This window comes from Larimichthys crocea, chromosome III, assembly GCF_000972845.2.
Source record: "Larimichthys crocea isolate SSNF chromosome III, L_crocea_2.0, whole genome shotgun sequence".
NCBI lineage: Eukaryota > Metazoa > Chordata > Actinopteri > Sciaenidae > Larimichthys > Larimichthys crocea.
Genome location: NC_040013.1, coordinates 11,208,281 through 11,228,463, shown reverse-complemented (window position 1 = coordinate 11,228,463; position 20,183 = coordinate 11,208,281). Strand labels below are relative to the sequence as shown.

The window sequence follows — 20,183 nt, the reverse complement described above, 5'->3', positions numbered from 1 at the left end:
TCCCCGTCGGATCACACGCCTCTTCATTATTCACCACAGAGGTTGTACATTTTGTTACAGATCCTGCATTAGTGTATACCCCCCAAACTGGGTGAAATATGTAACCAAATACAGGCAACAGCACAGTGAGGTCATAGCAACTTTATTCACATTTCAAAGAAAACAGTGGAACCATTTCAACAAACCTGCCACCCCGGGGCAGATGATGCTCTCCTATTCATGGAGCCATTACACTCACAAATGTGGATCAGAAAGCAGCTCAAAGGAACATAAAAATCTGTATGATGTGCAGCACCTGCATATCATGCAGATCATATGATAGCAGACCAATTAACCGTCTTTGTGATAATTACATGTGTTTAATTAAAATGGGTTCAAAATAATCATCCATTTTTTAGAACATGTAGAAGGAATGTTTACGACCTAATTTAAGAACAAAAAAATAATAATCAAAAAGTAAGTAAACACCCATCAGTAACCATCAGCAGACCCTAAGGCTATATTCTAACCCAGCTCCGTTCAACAAACACGCATGATTGGAATATAAAGGAATAAAATAACTGCCATGTTCAAGATGATGCAAAATCACAGAGAAAGATGGCACGGTATAAATGTCGATTTTTGAATAGTGGGGGTGGATGACCAGAGACAGGACGAGAGCAGAAAAAAAAGACCCTACTGAAAAAAATAGAAATGTAAAATGTATCCCTTTATAAATGTGCATCAAGTCCAGTAATGATACCTTCATACAATCAATCAAAATGTCCTAGAGATTTTTTAAGTGAGCTATTTTTGAAGTGAACATTCAAAGGCTTAATAATGATATTTACACGACTGCCTTCTTAACTTCATAGAGGGTTCACATTCATCAAAAACAGAGATGAGATGTAGAATAAATAAATACACTTTCAGAAACAGTAGCTGATGCAGACGTGACATGTGGTACTACTCCACTGACAGAAAACAAGACTGACCAAAAATACAACATTAAATTAGGCTGCGAGAGTGAATAGTGCATTTTTGCAGAGATTAGAAGAAACTCGTCTTGAGTTTGATGGTTGGTGCAGCTTGCACAGTCGGCTGAGCTTGCCTGGCTGCAGCTTTGGCTCTGCTGCTGGCCTGGTTGGCCCGTATAGCAGATTCCAGACGGATTTTAAGCTCAGGTGCTGCACCAATTACTATCTTGAAGGCAGCTGGATAGAGGGGGCCAATCCGCATTAAGTTCTGAAGAGCAAAATCATGCAGGGCTTTGGAGACCTGGGGTGCAGACGAGATGGCATTTTCATCCAAAAGGTAGGAGACGAGAGTTGGTACGAGAAGAGCCAGCAACTGGACCCCTGTTAAAACACAGAAAAACAACAAGACAATTAGAAAACAGTAAAACTACCTAGAACAGTTCAACAGCATAGAAAATACAATTAGAGCAGCAGCAGCAGCAGCAGCTCATTGAGTGTTTGATCAACATAAAATTGTTTGGCTATTTGGAGCATCAAAGTGACTGCTCACCACCACTGCTATATACATTTATGAAAGTATGCAGAGCAGTTTGCTTTATGAGGGCAATAAAAACAAGAAGAAGCAGAATTGGGGCTAACCCAATACAAAATTTATAAATATGAATAAATAATACGGAATATATAATACTGCATAGCATAATGTTGAAATCAATACAAAAATCTGACAGTAAACTAGTGCAGGGATTCTAAATTTAGCACCTAATGCTCGATTGCTCTGGTCTTTGACAACATAAATCCAAAGGCGCTGAGCTAAATACTTTAAGAGACCTACTTTAATGGAGCTAAACACTTTAATGGAGCAAATACGCTATTTCAGTGGTCCATTAGGTAGAGGCATACTTACTGTTCTGCTCTTCACCCATGCCAACCAGATTCTCCAGGACCCGGATGCCCTCCTGCACAGCCTGCAACTCAGCGGCAGTCCCTGGTCGACTGCGCTCCACTGCCTTCAGCTTCTCCACCATGAGTGGAGCCAGAGCGTGGATGTATGGAGTAGACAGGGCACGGCTGGAGTGCTGAAACACTGACAGCAGCAGCTGGTAACACCGTGCCTGAACCTGTGGAAAAGAGAACTCACTTAACTTAGACACAGACATCTGGAAAGTCTTCCAGCTTTGATTTCAACTGTATTTTCTCATACTGTATATATATTAACATACAGTACAGTATCACTAAGAGTAATGGACTTTATGAATAACCAAATCTACAGGTACGTTCTCCAAATTAGACGCCGACCAAAAACAACACAGTAGGTTGGTAAATTAGCTACGTTTACTTCATATGCTTGTTGTAGTCCCATAACTTAGCAACTACATTGCCTAAATTAGTTCTGAATAAAATTATTAATAGCCTGTAACATTAGCAAACAATCTGACGTGCCCTCTCCATCACTACAAACTGTGTCTAGAGGTTCTGAGGCACATCACAGGCTCAGAGAGAAATCTTTCTTGTGGATTGGGGATTGAGAAAATGCATCATAGACAAATGTCTTAATTTTTTTAACAGCATTAGAAGAACTGATAACGTTAAAGCTCATCAATACTAAGGTCTTTAATAATTGAGCCCTGGGGTCCAGTTCATACCAGGTTTCAATACCCACCCCTAGTTTGTATACTTAGGTGCTTACCCAAGGATCACTTGAGTTGAGGGCATTTCGGAAGCGGTCCATGCATCCCTTCTGCAGGGCGGTTACTCCAACAAGTTCATTGCTGGCTGACAGCAGAAAGAGTGTAATCGCTGTCAACATACTGACCTCATCCATGTCAGGCCTGGACTCATCTACAGGAATACACAAACAAGCATGCATCCTGTCAGTAAATAAAGATGTTTTCCCCTCCACAGAGAAGTCAGAGGTCATGGTCAAACCTCTCTCTGTGTGTGTTTATTTATTACCTGGCTGTGAGTTCTCCAGTACAGATGCCAGGCTGCTCCTCACGAGGCCGGTCCACTGTGTCTGCATGCTCTCCACCCGGGCCAGTGGGGAGGTGATGATGGTCTTGATGCCCTGCAGGGCAGCTGACACGGGCACAGGCACCGAGTTGTCAGCGGTCTTAACTGCAGTTTCTCTCAACACCCCCGTGATCAGGAAGAGTACCGTAGGTAGAATGGTCATGCCTCCTGCACGGGCGAAAAGAAACTGTGAGACCTCATTTCTTCGTGAACACAGCTATGCTAATAATATCAGGCTTACACTTAATGTCACACAAATGCATATAGCATTGGCATAACCTGAACAATGCAGGACAAACAGGCTAATAAAACATCAATGTTTGAATATCAATGATGTACAGCTCTGCTTTTGTATTCATCCTTTTTCATATTCTGCGTGGTGTGTGTGGCACTTTGCCTCGGGCCTCACCAGCAGGAGAACAGAGCGAAGGCAGCCCTGCCAGGATGGAAACTGTGTTTGCCACGAGGCGTGCGCTTTCTTCAGGCAATCGCTGAGGCCTGAGTGCCACATGGCTGGGTGACTCCTTCACACGTGTATTAAGCTGTGGTAAGTGGCGGACCAGGATGAACACGAGCAGCTCCATGGCTGCAAACACCAGAGACTTGCCAGGGACGAGCTCCCCTGTTTCTCCTCCTTCCCCTAGGCTGGGCTGGGAGTCTTTCTCGCCTTCTTCCTCTTTGCCTGAACAAAATAACACAGTGATCTAGATCGCTCAAACAGCCAACGACTTTACTATGAATATAAAACATGATATGAACAGCACAGCCAGTTTTCTGTTGAATTCTAATATAATGTAGATAAAAACGTGCTTGTAGGATGTGGTTGGTTCCTGACCCTTGCTGGTCCTTTGTCGCTGCAGATGGTCCTGTGCAGCCCTGATGGTCTCCTGTACAACAGCAGTGACCTGGAGCTGTACAGCAGGGGGATCCCGGGTCAGCAGCAGTCTGTGGAGCACGTTCAGCAGCTCCACAGCCAACAGCTATAACAGAAACAACAGGCTACTGTCAAACAACAGGAACATATGTTTGTCAAATAATGCTCACATTCACTGTATGTTAAAAGGGATTTTACATTTTTATTGTTATTTTCAGAAAAGTAAATATTTATCAACACAATGAATAGGCTAAAAGTGAGAACACCCCTCCCTCACACATACAAACACGCACACACACAGCATGTGGTTCTAGACTGTGACAGGAGACTGTAATGACTGTGTGGCAGCAGCAGGAAGACACATGCTGTGTCCCAATTTAAGGGACTGGATCCACACTTGTGTCACAGGGCTGGCAAAGACATGTCCTATTTCAAATGTTCCTCCATATGCAGCTGAGACACACAACCTTCTTTTGTGTGAATTTGTATGTATCCTTTGAAGCCTTCTGAAACCCATTATCCATTGTGCAGCGGCCAGTTGTTTCTCTTACCGCCACATAAAGTCAGTAAATATCGCGTGAGAGTGTCGTATTTACCACATATTTGCACCAAGGTGGTGATCAGTCACTGGTAAATATATCACTTGAACTAGACCAATGAAATCACTGTTGCAGGGTGTAAATAACAGGCGGTGAAAAACTGCCTCTGGTGTCTTATATGACACTTAAGTATAAGGTCAAAGTCACCCACAGGAACTTGTACCATGTCTGCTGAATTTGTAGTTTTTCTTCATAAAGTGCCGATTTTAAAAAAACTACTTCCAAAATCCAAATAAGCAAATACTATTTTTTTAGCAGCACAGTGTTTTAATTTTGTTTATACATTATACACATACTGTACATTATACTGGATGTGATATTCAGATTCTAGGATCGTCATACAAATCTTCCTGTCAATCCTGCACTGATTTACCTGGTCCTCTGCGATATGGGTCTTAGCCCACGGAGATTCTAGCAGAGTGAACAGAGCCTGCAGGCAGGACATCACATGTTCAATGGGCTCCTCAGGTCGGGGGAAGCAAAGAAACTCTATACTGACACCTGAGAGAGAGAACACAGAAATGCACTTAGGGTGTTCATGCAATTCCCTTTTTCTAGCTGCCACCACCCTTTCACAGTCAACAGAAGTGAGACTGATCCATAAGGTCTGGTGTCTGGGGACCCACAGCACATTAAAAAAACAAACTGCATCTGTATATATTTTACAAAGAATATTAAATACCACAAATGATGTGTGTCTCTTTACCCAACAATAGATGCATTCTGTCTTCCACTGATTCCTCAGCTGTCTTTGTGGTGAAGGAGGCTCCTTGAGAGAGAGCAGGAGCCTTGGAGGGAGCTGAGGGGACTTCTTCTTTCTCTTCACCAGCTCCAAATCCGGTGCTGCTCAGCCACAGGGCCACAGCATGCAGGACGGGAGCCCATGAACTGCGATAGTGGAGCCTTGCTGTGTCTATAGTCTCCGGAGTATAAAATGCTCCACCTGTACACAAACACACAATAATGGGACGTTAATGCAGTTTGAATTTACATTAAAAACCTGTCCAAATCCCACTGAAGGTTCTTTTTTTCTGATAATAATCTCTGGAAAATAAAATCACATCTTTTATTGGAACAAAACTAGAGCAAAGAACTCAAAAACTAGTGCTGGAAGTGGGCTAAATATCTCATGCATGATTAAAAACACTGCAGGTCTATACTGTTATATACACGTGCATGCAGATGAAGAGTTCTGATCTGAAGACTTGACTCCAGATGTCCAATAAAACAGGCAGAAAAGAAAGTAAAACTAGAATCTGTGTGGTACCATCAGGGGGCAGCTGACTGGAAAACTCAGCAGGCAGAGTGAGCAGAGCGTAGTCTCGCAGCATGGCCAGCCACAGGCGGCTCAGTGAGGGCAGCTCTGGCTGCACCAGAGTGATGAGGCTGTCAGGTGGAAGCACATCTGCGCCCAGATCGTCCTCATCCTCGTCATCATCTGCATTTCGGACCGGCTTTGCAGGCTTAGACTCAGCCTCTTTCTTGATCTTCATCGACACCACATACACCTGAGACAGAAAGACAGTGTTTGGTCAGATTTATAACGTACATTATTTGGTTTATAGCTAATGCAGTCTGCAGTCTCACCTCGGCCCACGCCTTTAGCACGGCCAGTTTCTCCATCGTGGTAGCACTCTCACTGTACAGCTGACTGGATGAGCCCTTCCCAGCCTGCACCTTGTCCAGCGACGACACAAGCAGGTTGTGGACACGCCGCAGGTCGTTGAGATCACTGACTACGCCACTACCGATCCACGTACTACACACCTGTGGTCACGTAGAGGGTTTGAGGTAATGTTACCATAAATTCTAAAATGAATTGAACATTTACAGCCCCTGACGGCCTTTCAGCTGTAACTTCTCTTACAACTCTTGAGAAAATTAAAAGCCTACATTACATAACAGAATGCTCAAGGTTGATTAGCTAATATGCCATTAAAAAAGGGTGGTGGCGTCAAAGAACAGTTATTAATAAAATGGACTGATGTGTTAGGGCTGATGTGTTAGGGCTGTACAGGTGGAGTAGACATTTATAAGACTGCGTCCTTTAGTGTCAGGCAGCCAAGGGCAGGTGTCTGTACAGGCTTTCTATGAGGACACTTACAAATGTGTTAGAATGCAAATCTATTTAGCCAGAGACCTTGCTAGGTCTTTGCTTATTTAACATTGAAATTTCTCTGTAGAGCCTGCCATGTCACCTTTCAGTTCTTTTAAATAGTTGTTTTCATTAACTTGATGACAAAAGATATTATCATTCCACCTAGAGAGAAGAAACCATCAGTGGGCAACAATAGTAGTAGTCTCAGGGGGCAAAAGGGCTAAGCCAGAGACACAGAGGAGGGAAATGTCAGAGAGAAAAGGTTTTTTAAAAATACCCTTGACAGGTAAGTTTGTTATTTTTCACTGTCACTCATTCTTGACGTCAGTCATATAAGTCAAAGAGAATTAAAGAAGAAAAACTGACACTGCTGGGTTTTAAGGGGATGGTGACTCACTCTGCAGCGGCTATTAACTGCTATTGCAGTTGTATTGCTACAAAAAGGTTTATCATCATCGAAATGTATAAATATCAGTAAGGCTCTTCAGGAGAATGAATGTTACAGTGCAAACAGAGCTGGCTGATGTGCTCACCTCAAACAAGGTTAAACATTTCTTCCTAATGTTCGTAAACAAAGCAGAGTGTCTCACCTGGCATGCCTTAGCTGTTATGTCTGACGGTGTATCAGGCGAAAATGCAGGTCTGAGAGCAGCTCCCACCTAAGTGCATACATAATCGGTACAAAGTTCACTTCCTCCATTTCTTTCACATTTGTTGTGTCGCTGATAATTTTGGATGTTGGCAGCATTCTGTGTTTGTGTTTTTGACTCACATTGGCCTGGTATTGTTCCAGGATAACGTGGCCTGGGAACTCAGGCTCTGGTACGGAGGCAAACTTTTTAATGATGTCCTCCAGGGCCTGCAAGCCGGCCATCCTCAGCTGGTTACTGTGGTCTGTGGCCGCCATGAAGGCCATGCGGATCAGGTCAGACAAATGCAACACCAGTTGATCTCCTGGATAAACACAGATGGGAGGAAAAACAAAACAAAACAATAAGGACTGTGTGAGGAATGAAAATCAGAAAGCAGAATTTATGTTCATCTCAACATTTGCAAGTCATTGTTTAATATATGCTTCAGTAATCCTTTTATCATGGCTTGTATGTGAGCAGGAAGGCTCACATACCTCTCCAAGGTCTCTGTGTTTGCTTGTTATCACCTTCCTCTTAGTGAGAATAAAATAAATGAAATATTAAATACAGATAAACATGAATTAGTTTTTAGAGTTTCTGTGCTTGCAGTGACTTAAACGAAACTGAATATTGACCTTGAGACTGAGATTTAATTCAGTTTTAGTTGCAGTGGTCGCACAACATGCAGACCAAACTAAATTTGGCTTAACTGCTTCCAGAACAGCAAAACCACCACACTGTGCCCTTGTAGGATGCTTCCTTTTTTAGAGGCATGTATATAAATAGTGACTCTTCTATCTGTTACAGTGAAAAAAATCCCTCCGACTTTTGCTTACTCATCTCTAGTTGTATTCCATCTTGACATAAAAGCACATGAATGAGTTTCTTTTTCAGGAACTGATACCAGAAATTGCAGGAGGTCAAAAAAGGATATATAAATGCATCTACACCAGTCTGTGCTAAGCTAACAGCTGCACTGTTGTTTGAACTCTGTTCCAGCAGCATGGCGAATGATACCTTTGGGGTTCTTGGCTTGTGCAGACCGGGCAGCTGCCAGGTCAAAGTGCGCTTTGTCATTCTCACACAGCAGGATGATACGGCACAAGCAGTCCGCGGCAAATACCCGTGTCACCCAGCGCGGCGCCACAGAAGGCTTGGACTTGTCATCTTCGCCCAGGCCTGTGAACATGGTGTCATCGTCCATCTCGTCTTTTTTCTCCGAGTCCTCCTCGTCTTTTTCCACCTCGAATACAACAGCTCCTCCTACATCTAAAAGAGGTGACAGTCAAACTCATGATGCAAGAATTTAAAAGAGCAGATTAAGTCCACCACAACAAGAATTGTACACTTGTACAACACCTGTTCTATCTCATATCAGTTTGCTTTACTGAAACTGATATGAGATAAACTTCACTTGATTGCTGTGTGAAACGTAATTTCTGCTCCCACCATGAACTATGTTTTGTAGTTTTGTATTTACCTGTAGTTGCAGCCAGGACATCCTTGCAGAGTTTCAGCCAGTGAGAAAGCTTTTCCACAGCAAGAGACGACAGCATGTGGCCCAGCGTGTCATGGATATCAGAACACAGCTTCCTGTCTGTCTCCCGATCCAGCATGCCAAACAGAACGCCCTCCAGACCGGTCTCTGTGATGTTCAGCTCTAAACCAAGGACAAAGTAAACACAGTAAAAATCTCAGTGTCTCATCAGTATATTGACTTAACATCGCAGAACAGCTCTCGTCAGTACTCACTGATTGTAGTGTCTTTGCTGTCTCCTGCTCTCTTTGCCAGGCTCATGGCGTACTCACAGACCTCTGCAGCCTCTCTCTGAGCGAGCTGTCTCAGGCAGGCCACGGCAGCACGGCGCAGCAACAGGTGAGAGCTACACAGGTGCACCTGCATCCCATAGTAGAGTAGGAAATTAAAATTAAGATTAAGACAAAAGTTTGACTATTGTACTTGTAGTCTGAAACTCATTATATCTTACACAAAGACAGGGCACCAGACTGGACAGGTTGACATGGCGTGGAGCGAACATGTGCAGCTGCTGCAAACATGAGATGGCAGCAGCTTGCACGAGAGAGTCAGAGTGGTCCTGCATTATGGCACAACCAACCAGGCAGGATGATCGGATGGTGGAGATAGTGGCTCCATTTCCTAGCAAACCCAATGACAATAAATTAGAAAGAGAGACAAAGGCATTTTAAACAGCTTGAGGATGCTCAGTGAGTAGTGGGTTCAAAATGGGTTACATTGCCCCCTGCTGGTTCAGAAAGGGTGCATTATAGTTACACAGCTTATAAAGACATAACAGTCAAAGGAGTATGTCACAGTCATACAAGGAGGTTTGTGATTTTGTTTCTGCTACAGTTACCCTGTAATTCTGGTCCCACAGTGGTGATGAGAGCTCCCAAACAGCGGCCCAAACATTGGTGCACCTCTGTGTGAGACGGGGGCACAGTGAGGAGCAGAGTGAGCACCAGGGACAGCGTAGGCTCCACGTAGCCTCTGTACATTGGACCGCTAGAATCCACAATCAGAGCCAGAGAGTGCAGAGCCCATGTCTGATAATAAAAATAGATGGAGAATATCTGAATTAGTAATGTGTCATAAGTGCAAATGACGTAATAAATGAAATACAATTGAAAAAAACATGTTCATCCAAATAAACCAAACTCCAAATGATCCAGTTTGGATGAAATGTTCTGACTCACACTCTCCTATTCTCATTGAACTATGAGTGAATTTAAAATCCATTCCTCCTGAGTAAATCACTGTACCTGGACCTCATGAGAGGACCCATCCTGGGCCAGAGCCAATAGGATGCTGACACTTGTCTTTAAATGCTGGCCTGAGCCAATTCCTCCGACATATCGATGCAGGCAGCCAAGAGCCAAAGAATGGCCCGTCCTTGATACTACATCACGGGCTGACTTCAGTCTGGAAATAGAGGAGAAAGAGACATATAGATCACATGATTAAAGCCAAAGATAGACATTTCAAGATAGATTTAGTTCAAGGTAGATGAGGACAATCGAAGACTCACACTTACAACAAAATGTTAAATCTAATTATAATGGTGGTGTGTGGACCCACCAACTAAACAAAAGACACACATGATAAAAATATCAAATGCTTACTTGTCAAAGCTGGTCTGAGCCATTCTGGCGATGAATGTGGCTTCTCCCACCACCTGAGCCATCCTGCCCAGGGCCTCCCCAGCAGCACAGCGCAGGATGGGGTTGGGATTGTCCAACGCTCCCATCACCAGGGCCAAGGCCGACTTACGCACCTCCTCAGGACCCAGAGTACTTTTGTTCTCAGCCAAACCCTTCAATCGGAGAGGAAGAAAAAATACATTATCTCTCATTGTATATATTAGTTTAATTATGAAACATGATATTTCTGTCTTGAGAGGATATAAAGCAAGTTTATTCACCTTGAGGGCACTAAGCACTGCAGTAAAGATGTTCAGTTGGACTGCCTGCTGTCGAACTCCTTTAGCCTGCTTTATACACTCTGCAAAGTGGTCTAGCATCTGCAGCCTGAATTATATACAAAGTCAGATAGAATATATTACAAAGGAGCATGCTACAAAGAGCTTTGCGGCATTTTTCAAAATTCCTAAAGCAACCACAGAAACTTCAAAACTCACCTGTGTTTGAAGGACACATGGGGGAAAACAACACCGAACAGAGCCACTGAAGCATCGATGACCGACACACCCAAAGGGAGGGGCCCTGGGATGGCCTCGCCTACAGGGACACGCAGGTAGATGGAGGAAGGATCATGTTCCAGAGCTCCGCTGCCAGACGCGCTGTTGGGCTGCAGCTGTTTAGGGACAATCACACAGTTGCATTCACATTGAGCGACATCAGATGATAATGGATAATGTTAGTCGTTGTTAGCCAAGTCTCAAAAGATGATGGGAATCCAAACCAACGACACACATCTTTCTTAATCATATGTTAGTATTATATTTTTGATGTGTCATACCAGTGATGATTTTACTCACCTGATCCTCTATGGACTTGTGGTCAGTCTCCTGTAGCCAGGAACCCATGAGCACACTGTCGTCATAGTGACAAAGAGAGCGCAGCAAGGAGGTGGTAGTGTTGGCCGAGTTGTCAGTCAAGGTGAACTCGGCCACCAGCTCCCTCAGGAGGGCGTTGAAGCTGCCTAAACAAGAAGATTACAGCTTTTATCCTTTACATAAAAGGTTCTTAACTTCAGTAGCAAAAACATGCACAAGTGTAACTGTGTTACCTTCGTAGGTCTTGGGAGGCAATAGAGCCAGGATGTCGTACAACCTCAGCCTCACCATCGCTGCACTTGCTTTCAGGTGAGCACCATGGACCTTAATGATGGCAGGGACACTGACGAAAGGAGAAATCACAAGTCATATATTCAAAAAATAATGAAAGAAATACAGAAAACAGTTATCATACAGGACAAAACTAATGAACTGACAAGAGACAATCATACTTAAAGCGTTACACTCACTGTGACATCATGGTCATGGCACATTCAATGGGAGTCATCAGTCTACGGATCACATCTTCTGTAAGCAGCTCGGGACAGTGGGCCACAAAACTGCGCATGGCTACAGAAGAAAGAAACAGGAGCGTTTGTCAGAATTGTGTCTGCTTACATCACATGACATGTGCAGCTACACAGGGAGGTGTGTTTCGTTACCACAAAGTGCTCCAGCTCGGCCCTCCAGGGTGACCTGCCAGGTGAAGGAGTCCCCTCTGGCCTTCTCTGCCTCCAGCTCCTTCTGAGAGCGAGGAAACACGTTCCTCCACAGCAGCAGCATCTTGGGAAGGTGATAGCGCACGAGGGAGGGACCTGGGCACAAACGCAATGTGGTGGCAGTGTTGTCAGTGAGTGAGAGGGAGACAGTGTTGTTGACGGATTGTTCCAAAGAGATAAGAAAGAGAGAGAGAGAGATGTCTGGGAGACTCACCCAGAGTCATGAGAGCACCCAGCAGCAGCCATCCAGCTTGTGTGCGCTGCAGGGACAGTCGGCTATTCTGAGCAGCTGTCCGCAGGAGGTCTTCAGCTATACTCACCACCAACTACAAGAAAAGAACAGACAATTTAATCTTTAAATCCCTACAGGGAAATCGGTGATGCTGGTACACAAGGCCAAGACCTGACCAACAGATAAACAAGAGAAGAAACATTGAGACGTCATTCTGAGGCTACACACCTTGCCCTTGGAGTGGGGGATACCCAGTGGACACTGGTGTACGCCTCCCAGCAGAGCAGCCATGGCAAAGCTGTAGCCGCTCACAGCCTCAGGTGAACTCTTCAGGTTGTTAATTCTTTCTGCACAGCGGTCCAGCAGAGGGGTCAACTGATAGGGCAGCGCCACGGCAACACAGCGTAAGCACCACGCCGCCGCTAATCGAGCTGCCATGCTTGGGTGCAGCAGCACAGAGGTCACAGTTTCAAGGAGTCCTGGGGGGAGAGGACATGGGATATAGGTGGTGAGTGAATCCAGGCCTTCTGCCTGGGGACATTAATATATGCACAATTATATATACAGTCAGTATTTCAGTCAGTAAAAGAAGGAGATATAAGATTTACATAGCTCACAGCAGATAACATATACTATATGTTTAGCAGGAGTATTGCTGTCAATGTAAATCCAGCTTGTGTTCATAACTGAAACTGAAACGAATGTCTCATTTAATATTCTGTTGGTCTCACCAATAGATGGCTCCTGGATGAGTGGGGAAGCCGTGGCACTCAAGCTCTGAACTAGGCTGCCCAGCTCTTTTAGGGCACACACCATAACATGCTGACTGGCTGAGACATCAGCTGCCCCTGCCTTGTTCTCTCCACTGATGTCATTAACAACTGCCTCTGTAAAATAAAACATATGTCGCAGAGACAGAGAAATGAACAAGAAGCTTTGTCAGAGTAAAATGCAGCTATACGCAAGTTCAAGCAAGATCAGAAATCCTTAATAATATGTCTAGAACGTGTGCAGCATTGATGGATAAGGTGACCCGCACTGAACTGCATCTTAGATTGAGATTTTGTTGAATAAAAAACAAAGCACTTCTTGTCAGATTTACCCTCAGACACGTAATAAAAACACACTGTAATAACTGTAATAACTGGCAGGCCACATTAGTCCATGTAAATACTGTCACACATCTTCAACCTGCAACTACAGAGCTAGAGTCCTTCAAAATACAGAGAAACACTGCACCGCTATATGCCACAAACACAGAGCTCTGAGGATTTTTAAATATAAAATTCAATACAGGAAACAGTGGTTATAATTTATCAAAGGATAAATGTGACAAATGAGAAAAACACTAAAGCTTCATCTCAATTTAAGTAACTTGCTGATAAGCTTGTTTGATGGTTGTTTATCAAGAACTTAAATCCACAGAGCTCTAAATAGGCAAAAGTCAAAAGACTGATCATATGAAAGGAAAAAATCATTTAAATGACTTTACGGAGTGATTTAAAGCTGCGTCTTGAACTATGGCAGTCTGTCTGTTCCATACAACTTAGGGTGCGGGGAACCGACTATAGAATACACACAAGGAGTTAATTTTATTTACAAAGTCTAATTTTAAGAGGACTCACAGATCCAACTACAGATCCAAGCTACAAGCAGCAAGTACAGTGAAGAGCTCAGGACCGCGTCTTAAAAAGACATCGACATTCAACACCTTTTTCAAATTCTATTTTAACATCGAGATGAACGAAAAAACTGTACTATGTTTGACATTGTTTACATCGGTTTAAAGGTTGCAAAGCAAATCAGAGTAAGAATCATCCTTTGTGAATGAGATGATGGTGATTAGAAACATGATTGATGTGATGTGATGTTGTAAAGCAGGAAAAAAATGGAAATCAATAAAACTAAATGATGGACAAATGTGTTTTTGTCTTGTTGCTGGGGAGGGGAGGGGGCAGCGTGTTTCTTCTGTGTGTCAATTAATTTAATGGCACATGCAGTTTTTTTTTTCTGCTTAAGTAAGCCAGATGTCAACAGTCAGAAAGAGTGCTCCATAGATATTATAATGCAATAACAGAATGTGAATTCACAGGCAAACAGCCATTAAGGCTTTGCAATAACGTAAGCATGAGTAGCCTGGATGCTGAGCCAGCTATGGATGATGTTACTGACATATGATGCTGCTTGTGGCAAAAAAAAAATGTAAAGAAAGGGGAAAGTGATTCAAAGGAAGTGACAGAAGAAAGCAAGGAGGAGCAGAGAAATAGGAAAAGCCATCTATGCACACGACAAAGGACAGAAAAGAAAAACCATCTGCCTGCAAACACAAGCCCAAACCATGCAAGACACTCAGAAGCTGAATGAAGGGTGAATTAAAAGTGATAATAATGGATGAGTACTTACTCTGTAATGCTCTGAACCGTGATATTTCCCCCCCATCCTCCTTACCCACAGCCCTCATTTGTTTGCTGATGGCTTGGCAGATTTCTTTGCCGGCTGCAATTTGTGCTTTCTCTCCAAGTAAGCCCCCCAGGGTGGCACGAAGCATGAAGGAGACGCAACGGCGCGAGTACACAGCCTCAACGTGTGTTTGCGTGGCCCGTGGGTGAGACACTAGGTCCAAAACGTGGGACAGGAATGTGGCAAAGTTGCGTTCCAGCCACTGGCCGCCAAGCGTAGTCACAAACACAACATAGGCCTGAAGAGGATGGAAGAAATAGTATGTGTGAAGTGGATGACCAGACTGCGTGGGTTTAAGATTCTAACACTGGAGAACTTTTCACCTCACCTGTGTGACGCCCACCCGCACCTCCCTGCTGACAGAACCACCGCCCTTCAACATCTCTCCTCCACTCTTCAGGAAGCCAGATCCACCACGTAGAAAACCTGTGGCCATTAGCTCCAGCACCTCCTCCAGAGTGGCCCGCTTCACGTTCTGACGCATCACTGAGGAAAAACGTATTAAGACCATGAAAAAAGAAGAAGAGGTGAACTATTCTACTTAACATGAGGCTGAACATAAACTCTTCAACTCTTATATCCTACCGGCTGCTTGTTTGGGCATCAGGGCAGTGGCCATGACTGTCCCCAGCAGTTTGGCCACTGCCACGCGAACACCATAGTTAGATCCTTCCAAGGCTTTAAAACATAACGTGGCCACGTTCTCCAGTTCTGTGGTCCACATGAAAACTGCCTCATTCTGCAGCTCCAACAGGCACTGATAAAGCAAGAAGGATAAAATGGAGTCTTGTTAGCAACATCTACATTGTGTATGTGCAGGAAACATCATTTATTATAAACGTACAGATTATGAATGCAAACAATATAAATGTTTAGTTTATACATACTGTATTTTTGCAATACAGTGTTCACACAACAAACATTTATATCACAACTGTCATGTTCTCTGAACAGAACAATCATTGTCATTATAAGGAGATTTGTACAGCACATTTGAGTTTGGTCATAAATGACATAGCTCCTACTGACATGGCTGAGCTTTATTAATCTCCAAAAGAGAAAAATCTGATTGTTTTACAAATAATGATGAAAATAAATCATGTGGTTCCTTTATTTTTATGACAAGAGCAAGAATGCAGTCTTGGATGTTGCTGGAGGTTCCCCAAACAAGGCCTCGGCAAATTAAGAACATAAAGGAAACCTTCAGTGGAACACAATAATAATGTTTCCTTTTGTTTGACCACATATATTAAATCTAATAAACTTTTGTATACTCTTTCACAGCTCTTTTAGACATTTTTCTGAGACCAACCTTTGCTACTGCACAGCGTACAGCCATGGACCTGTCTGTGAGTAGAGAGCGAGCATTCTTGTAGATATCTCTGTGACACGAAGCTGCAGCTCCACCCAGTCCACTGAGCACCTTCTGCAGGCTGAGAAGGATCTCTCCTCTGCCTTGGGACTAGATCAGCAAAGTAAAGGTGAAAGCAAAGAGATTAAAACTTAATGTCACACCTGACTTCTCTTTACTGTTTCTATACTCCAGTCTACAATTTGACCTCATATATTCCTGCTATAAAAAGATGGAAAACCGCACTCCATTTCTCAATGTTGTGTTCTTAAATGTCATACCTCTGCACTCTTTAACGCCTTCAAAAGATTATTAATGGTGTCTGGAAATGAGCTTCCCAGCATCCTGCCCATCTTCTCATAAAAGGCTCCAACACAGGCCACAGCAGCACTGCAAGAAAATGTGGTGCAATAATCAGATAAGAACGCATAATCATTGAAATTAACATATAAAATGGATTATACGCTAACTGTGTGGGTGGGTTTTCTATTTATTCCAGATATCCTCACAATCATTACAACAATCAATAACCTGCCTCATGAGTTAGATTTAACTCAACAAAGCACAACAAACACACCAATATTTATACGACAGGAGTAACACAGGTCTTGCCCCTCTGGGTTCACAAGAACCTGAACAGAGACAAGCAGGTATAAAATGACAAAAACCCTGATGCAGCTTCAACTACTGTTAGATTCCAATAATACGAGCAAGAAAGGCAGCAAAATATCTGCTGATGTACACTTAATCTCCCGTTTTAAATGTGAAATGTCATTCTGCAGATTAATATTTGGCTTAACTGCTAATGCTCTTTGGACATACAGTATATGCCTGATACACTGAAAAGCTTCTTATATCTTAATGTAAATGTATGTCTGTAGTGACTGCATTAAAAAAATAGCCAATGATATACACAACACTGCAATTAAATGGGATCTTACAGTTTTGTCGGCAGGTACGCAGGCGTGTCATCTTTGCTTTTAATGATCTCGTTGCATTTATCTAGAGTCTGGAAAACAGTGAAGGTGTCGCCGATGCTGTAGAGGGTAGCAAGGTTTTTGGCCAGCAGTTTTCTCGTTGGTGGTCCGGGGGCACTGCTGATCAGTCCCGTCAGCTGCTCCACCAGCTTCTTCTGCTTCTCCTTCACGTCCACCTGCCATTCAAACACACAGCAAAAGTCACAAAATGTTGTCTAATGAACTCCGGTCGAGGAAAAAAACAACACCAAAAATCTAAATAGTCACCCTGTTCGCTGCCACTAGGACTTTATCCAAGAAGCGGAGCCATTCGAAGATGAAGACAGGCCTCTTTGCTTCAGTGATCTGGGCCAGGGCATCTTCATTGAGCAGCAGACTGTGGGCCAGCTCCATGACGAGGACCTTTTAACACCTCTGCAATGACACATTAAAGGCGAGCCGTGTTAGCAGGAGTCTCTTTCATCCAATCAGATCATCACAGAGAGAGCATTATAACAGCTGTGGACGTGTACCGTCCTTGCAATGACTTTTATCAGGTTTGTGCAAAAGACACAAGTAATTATAAACTTATAGCAGCTGCCACTGCTTGAAACCTTTTTAAATCTGTGCTTATTTGTTGTATAAAACCTATCAGACTGCAATGGCAGAGCTGGGCAGCTCTCACACTTTGCTCTCCTGTGTTGACAGCTCGCTTCCAGCTGTTGATAGGCGAGCTGGTTAGCAACCCAAGCTAACTACTTCCTACGAGGAGCAGGCTGAGCAGCGGCTACACTCTCGGTCAAACCGTCTGTCGTCAGCTCACAAAACACTCAGCTGTTCAGAAACACCTCAGCGACAACACCTTCACGAAATACGGGATGTATTTATCCAAATTATTCACCCTACCTGCGCGTCGACAGCCCAGGATGAATGACGACGAGTATCGGCGGTGTCGCATTAAAGCTTGTCCGATGTGAAACCAAGGAAGTAATGTGCAGACAACACTGCTTTAACATAAACAATAACAATAAAATGCGTCACATTACGTGTTTAATTGTTTCCAGTTGTCTATGTGTACTCACAGGTAAATGCCTTCTTCTGAATTATTTGTCAAAATAACCGGAACTGTATAACTACTTGGTAGCATGTAGCTACTCGGAATGTATATGTGAACCAACCAAACATCAGAAAAACATACACACGTACAGCCGGAAAATAAATTAAGAGTTTTAGCTGTTGTAGTTTTGACTTTTTCTCTCTTTGTGCGGCCATAATGTCTGACGAGGAAGAGGACTACATGTCTGACGCGTTTCTCAGTAAATTGTAAGTTTCGTGTCTCTGCTGTTTGTGTTTAAAATCTGATGGTGACACATTGGGAACCACGACGTAGCTTCTCTGGCGTCAGTCCTGTTAAATTATTCATTCATTGATTATAGTCTATCATGATAGCTATCACTGTTGTCTTCTATGTCTCCCTGCCTGTCAGACAAGATGTGAAACCAGGTATCAGCATGGTGAGGCGGGTAAAAGAAGCAATGAAGAAGGAGACACAGCAAAAGGAGACCAACGTCAAGAACCGTCAGAAGACCTTCAAGGAGCAGGAGAAGGAGAGCAGAGAGACAGCTTTACAAAACTCCATTTGCAATCAAAACAAAGGGTTTGCACTTCTGCAGAAAATGGGTTACAAAGCGGGTCAAGGCCTCGGGAAAGAGGGTACATTGCATGTTCTTTAGTGAATTATCCTTTTTTTTTTTTTTTAAACCTGCTTTGCATTTGTTGCATGTATTAATGTTAATCTCTGTTACTTCTCCAGGAGCAGGGAGGGTTGATCCAATTCCTCTAAATATCAAAACTGGTATGCAGTGCAGTTTTTTTCCCCACTTGCAGTGTATTTGACAACATGTGTGATCCAGCTGATGTCTCACTGTGTTTGTGTGCGTTTTCTCTGTATTCTAAATCAGACAGGGGCGGCATTGGGATGGAAGAGGTCAAGAAAAGAAAAGCAGAGGAGGAACTTGAAAATTATCGTCAGAAAGCGCGAGCCAAACAACAGAATGAGACCAAGTCTCTGGAAGATTTTAGGTGAAGTTTGCGGCTGTTGTCCTCTTGTGTATTACAAATGTTTCATAGTCAGTGTGTGTAATCTTTTTTTTATTTTTTTTATTCCAGGTCAAGAGTAAGGACAGAGAGAGAGGAGCGCAAGATTGAAGGAGATCTCAGAAGGAGTCAGCGAGCCTGTGAGCAGCTCGACAGTCAGAAGGTTGGAGGAATTATAACTCAGCACATCACAACACTATTTCTGTTTTTGCAGATCTCTATTCAGTATCTCTACACTGAGAATAAATACAAACAACATAATAAAAATTAACCTATTTTGACAATTCACGCCACAACAATCATTGTAGTAACAGCACTTGGGAGTTTCTGTGTGTGACTGAATTGTCTTTTCAGGGCATCACTGTTCCCAGGGAAGACTGGTACTGGCCTAAAGCAGAGACTGATGATGAGGAAGATGATCTTAAAGAGGAGGAGGAGGAGGAGGAAGAGGAGAAGGAAGAGGAGATAGTGGAATTAACTGTTAGTATTTAGTTTACTTTATTTATTTAGTGATGCTAAAATTTGGTGGTGCAATAAATGCCTCTCATGGATTCTGAGGTGATTAATCCAGAGTAAAATTAAAGTATGTTTTTATGTCTCTGTTACAGTCCTTTGACAAACTGCAAATTTTGACATCCTATTTGAGAGGAGTCCATTTTTACTGCATATGGTGTGGGACCACTTATAATGGTAAGACTGATGACATCATGAATGTAGCTTTATTGTTGTTTCCAGTGCCTTAACTGAAATATATGCATATATTTTTCTTTTTCACAGATGAAGAGGACTTGTGCTCTAACTGTCCCGGAGATACAGCAGCAGACCATGAATAAACTTGATTATGTGCAGTAGTTTTCCAGTGGAAAAGCTGAAAAAAACAGAAAAATGTTTGACTCTGGGAACTGCAGACCAGAATTAGAGGAATATCTATTCATTTTCAGATTTGAATCTGCTGTTTGTGCGTCTTGAATTATTCTTTACATTTAGAAATTATGGGAAATTTAAGATACCTTTTTAATATTTATATTTTGAAAAGATGTACTATGTACTGTTTTGTGACATGTTTCAAGAGCAATTGCATACCTGTGTTTTCATTAAATGTTTTAAGAAATATACCATCTTATCTATATTATTATTATTATTATTATTATTATTATTATTAGTA

At 42.9% G+C, this 20,183-nt stretch overlaps 2 protein-coding genes across 3 annotated transcripts; one reads left to right on the top strand and one right to left on the bottom strand.

The window, feature by feature from the left end:
- Positions 1-126: 126 nt before the first annotated feature.
- On the bottom strand, positions 127-17,931 carry heatr5b (HEAT repeat containing 5B). Of its 2 annotated transcripts, none has more exons than XM_010729867.3 (36): positions 17,828-17,931; positions 17,210-17,356; positions 16,907-17,118; positions 16,247-16,355; positions 15,927-16,076; positions 15,200-15,371; positions 14,943-15,100; positions 14,558-14,852; positions 12,886-13,041; positions 12,383-12,633; positions 12,137-12,248; positions 11,866-12,018; positions 11,674-11,773; positions 11,437-11,546; positions 11,186-11,349; positions 10,826-11,001; positions 10,610-10,715; positions 10,311-10,501; positions 9,951-10,110; positions 9,545-9,734; positions 9,158-9,327; positions 8,922-9,066; positions 8,650-8,829; positions 8,187-8,438; positions 7,310-7,491; positions 7,128-7,196; positions 6,027-6,206; positions 5,707-5,947; positions 5,146-5,382; positions 4,813-4,940; positions 3,802-3,946; positions 3,376-3,648; positions 2,910-3,134; positions 2,644-2,795; positions 1,861-2,074; positions 127-1,337 (listed from the first exon to the last, which is right to left on the bottom strand). In XM_010729867.3, the coding sequence occupies exons 2-36, from the start codon at positions 17,333-17,335 to the stop codon at positions 1,030-1,032; spliced, it is 6,192 nt and encodes a 2,063-aa protein (XP_010728169.2). In that variant the 5' UTR covers positions 17,336-17,356; positions 17,828-17,931; the 3' UTR covers positions 127-1,029. The 2 variants fall into 2 exon arrangements, with proteins under 2 accessions (XP_010728169.2, XP_010728170.2); XM_010729868.3 differs by having other exon boundaries at positions 1,030-1,337; positions 14,603-14,852.
- A 138-nt stretch (positions 17,932-18,069) lies between these two features.
- Positions 18,070-20,133, top strand: gpatch11 (G patch domain containing 11). Its single transcript, XM_010729866.3, has 8 exons — positions 18,070-18,244; positions 18,408-18,634; positions 18,735-18,776; positions 18,883-19,003; positions 19,091-19,181; positions 19,373-19,498; positions 19,627-19,708; positions 19,796-20,133. Exons 1-8 carry the CDS (start codon positions 18,195-18,197, stop codon positions 19,849-19,851), a joined length of 795 nt encoding a protein of 264 aa, XP_010728168.2. The 5' UTR covers positions 18,070-18,194; the 3' UTR covers positions 19,852-20,133.
- Positions 20,134-20,183: the final 50 nt, after the last annotated feature.